Here is a 2,562-nt window from a genome sequence, read left to right on the forward strand (position 1 = left end):
ATACATAAATACACGTTTATTTACATGTTTGTTCTCTGTACGTCCTACGGTTAGTCGATTGAAAAGGAATCGGCGTTACTTTGATAAATCTTGATTTCAATATTTAAATTATAAGCGCACGAAGGAATACTTTTACGCAGACAGAAAAAAAAAAACAACAAACAAACAAACGAAGACTCCACACGTCCGTTGCTTCTCGTTCGTACACCGTCTGTCAGAGTTTTATGTACAGAAAAGGGGGGGGATAGAGTTTGTTGGTGTCGCGGTCGCGTGTCACCGGTAGCTAAATGGTCAACTATAACTTATAAAATATAGCCGAATGATGCTATATTCAAGTTAGTCAGCGTGGTCCCATTAGCCACTGCCCCGTTTTGGTTTCACACGCAACTGAACTTGACACCTGGAACATAACGATTAGGGGTGTAGATCTAACTACGAAAAAATTAAAGTGTAAAGATACACAAATTATTGGAACATACAATAAATGATAAAATTGCAGTTGTTTCGTGCTGTCATAAAATTGAAAGTTTGGTTAAATTGATTTAATAAAGTACGAATTTTTCGACGATTTATCATCCTGACAAATGTTCACCGCGTATTTGTCTAGCAAGAAAAATGATCGGTCCAAGCTGACCTAATTTTAATCGTAGGTATAAATAGAGCAAGTTAAATGCGAATACCGTCGTCACTGGAGTAGCAGTTATGGCAGTGAAGCTTGTCATTCCTAACGCGCACGTCTGTTCCCATTAGTCCGTCACCAAGTCGCACGTGACACACACAGCATTTGAAACATTCCATGTGATAGAACAGTCGCAGACTTTCGATGATCATCGCGGCGCCTCGACCTGAACATTCAAAATTATTTCCCTGCCTGTCAAATATTTGACACATTTACAATTAAAAGTGTTAAATGAAAAATTTAGAATTTTAGTTGATAAATTAAGTTTCATCGTGGAAATGTTAAATAAAAAATTCCAATCACAATGCATAAATTAATTATTTGAGAAACTTTCACTAACGTTCGTTGCAACCAATGTATGTATTCTGGACCGCATATGCTGCGTCAGTGGCAGCGAACAACGTTGACAATCAATTGGGGCAAAATATATTTCATATTTTCTACTTTTTCATACCTAATTCATCTCCACAATGCGAGCACTTCTTTTTCCCACTAACGCTTAACATTTTCTCCTGATTCTCATTGTTCATCTGAGGAGGTTGCTGAGATTTCTGCGGCGGCATAACATGCGGCGACTGGTGTTGCAACGCGGAAAGGTGTTCCTGGCTAGTACTATGTTCCAATCTGCAAAATAGAAATTAAAAGAAAAAATGAAAATTAAGTACATTCGAGAAAATTGCGAAAAAAATTACAATCTTTTCTTTGATTATTAACCTTCTTCTTGGTGGAAGAGGTTTCTCCTGCGCTCTGTTCTGCACTCTTTGCGTAAGCGTTTGTATGATAGAGTCAGGCAATGGTTTACTGTCTGTCCTCGTTGGAGCCGTAGTATAAGGAACCGACGTCCCTGTTACATGCATCTGAGGTTTCCGCGCTGGCGATCGTTGGTTCTTTTCACTGATCCTCCTCTGCTCCGCTTCCTGTGCGTGATATTAAAACGACGATAAAACGTGCTCTTTCCTTCAGATTTTCACGAGATAGCGTAGAAAGTATCTCTAATCGTTCCTACACTAATCCATTTAGATAACAGTTACAACTAATCCAAGTTTCTCTGCAGTTTTTACTCTCTAAATTAGACGCGGCGATCGATGTTATTCTTCTCGTTAACCTTTTAACGAAATTTTCAGTAATTATCGATTAATTTTTGTTCCCAGGTGTATAAAAATAAATTTCCTATTATTTATAGCGCTGTAATTGATGTTTCTGACATAATTTGAAAGGATAATACAATATGGAGAGTAAAACAAAATAATTCTAATTTGAAGAGTTAATTGTACCAATCTTCCAGAAATGATTTGAATTGAATTCGAGTGAATTCCTTATAAAACGATTACCTGTATGAGCCAGTGCTGGTAATTCAGATCGTGAGCACCTCGTGGAACATCGCTTTTTCTTCGTTGGACCCATTGATCGCTCTGAACGATTCGTGGTCGAGGTACTGCACTAAGCGCTTGCAACGTTTGCCTGCTCATTTGTTGACCAGCGTGACTCGAAAGCGTCGTCACCGATGCACTGTGTCGCAAAGACGCGTCTACTTGCTGGGGAATCGAATCCGCCGACGGAATCCTGCTGCTCCTGTTCATTTTACAAACGCGTAACTTCGTTATCACTCAAACGGTCAACATTTCGTTAAATTTCTCTCTCTGTCTTCCTTCCACTTTGCTACACGAAACTTATCAATTTGTGACTGCACTTTTTAATCAATTTACACCAGTACATTCACTGTTCACTTCTTCATCAAGCGAAACGTTAAATTGGAAACAATCGAAATATTTCAGACGACACAGTGGTACGATTCGAAGATTACGAACGATCGAAATGCAATCAGAGACTGCGACAAGTGTCGTTCAGACAGTGACTGTTACATCAGGTGCAACAAAGCGGAA

At 39.0% G+C, this 2,562-nt stretch overlaps 1 protein-coding gene across 7 annotated transcripts in view; it reads right to left on the bottom strand.

Moving 5' to 3' along the window:
• Nucleotides 1-50: 50 nt before the first annotated feature.
• LOC108576145 (uncharacterized protein CG43427) overlaps nt 51-2,562 on the bottom strand; it is a 164,498-nt gene continuing 161,986 nt past the window's right edge. For 6 of the 7 annotated variants that reach the window (XM_017939085.1, XM_017939083.1, XM_017939079.1 and 3 more), the window contains 5 exons: nt 2,011-2,251; nt 1,394-1,596; nt 1,134-1,303; nt 681-845; nt 51-400 (listed from right to left, as the gene is read on the bottom strand). In XM_017939085.1, the coding sequence (XP_017794574.1) occupies nt 378-400; nt 681-845; nt 1,134-1,303; nt 1,394-1,596; nt 2,011-2,251 (802 nt within the window). In that variant the 3' untranslated portion in view covers nt 51-377. Of the gene's footprint in view, nt 401-680; nt 846-1,133; nt 1,304-1,393; nt 1,597-2,010; nt 2,275-2,562 lie in introns of those variants that run through there. The other variant, XM_017939084.1, reaches the window with a different exon arrangement.

This window comes from Habropoda laboriosa, unplaced genomic scaffold (assembly GCF_001263275.1).
Source record: "Habropoda laboriosa isolate 0110345459 unplaced genomic scaffold, ASM126327v1 scaffold333, whole genome shotgun sequence".
NCBI classification, from domain to species: domain Eukaryota; kingdom Metazoa; phylum Arthropoda; class Insecta; order Hymenoptera; family Apidae; genus Habropoda; species Habropoda laboriosa.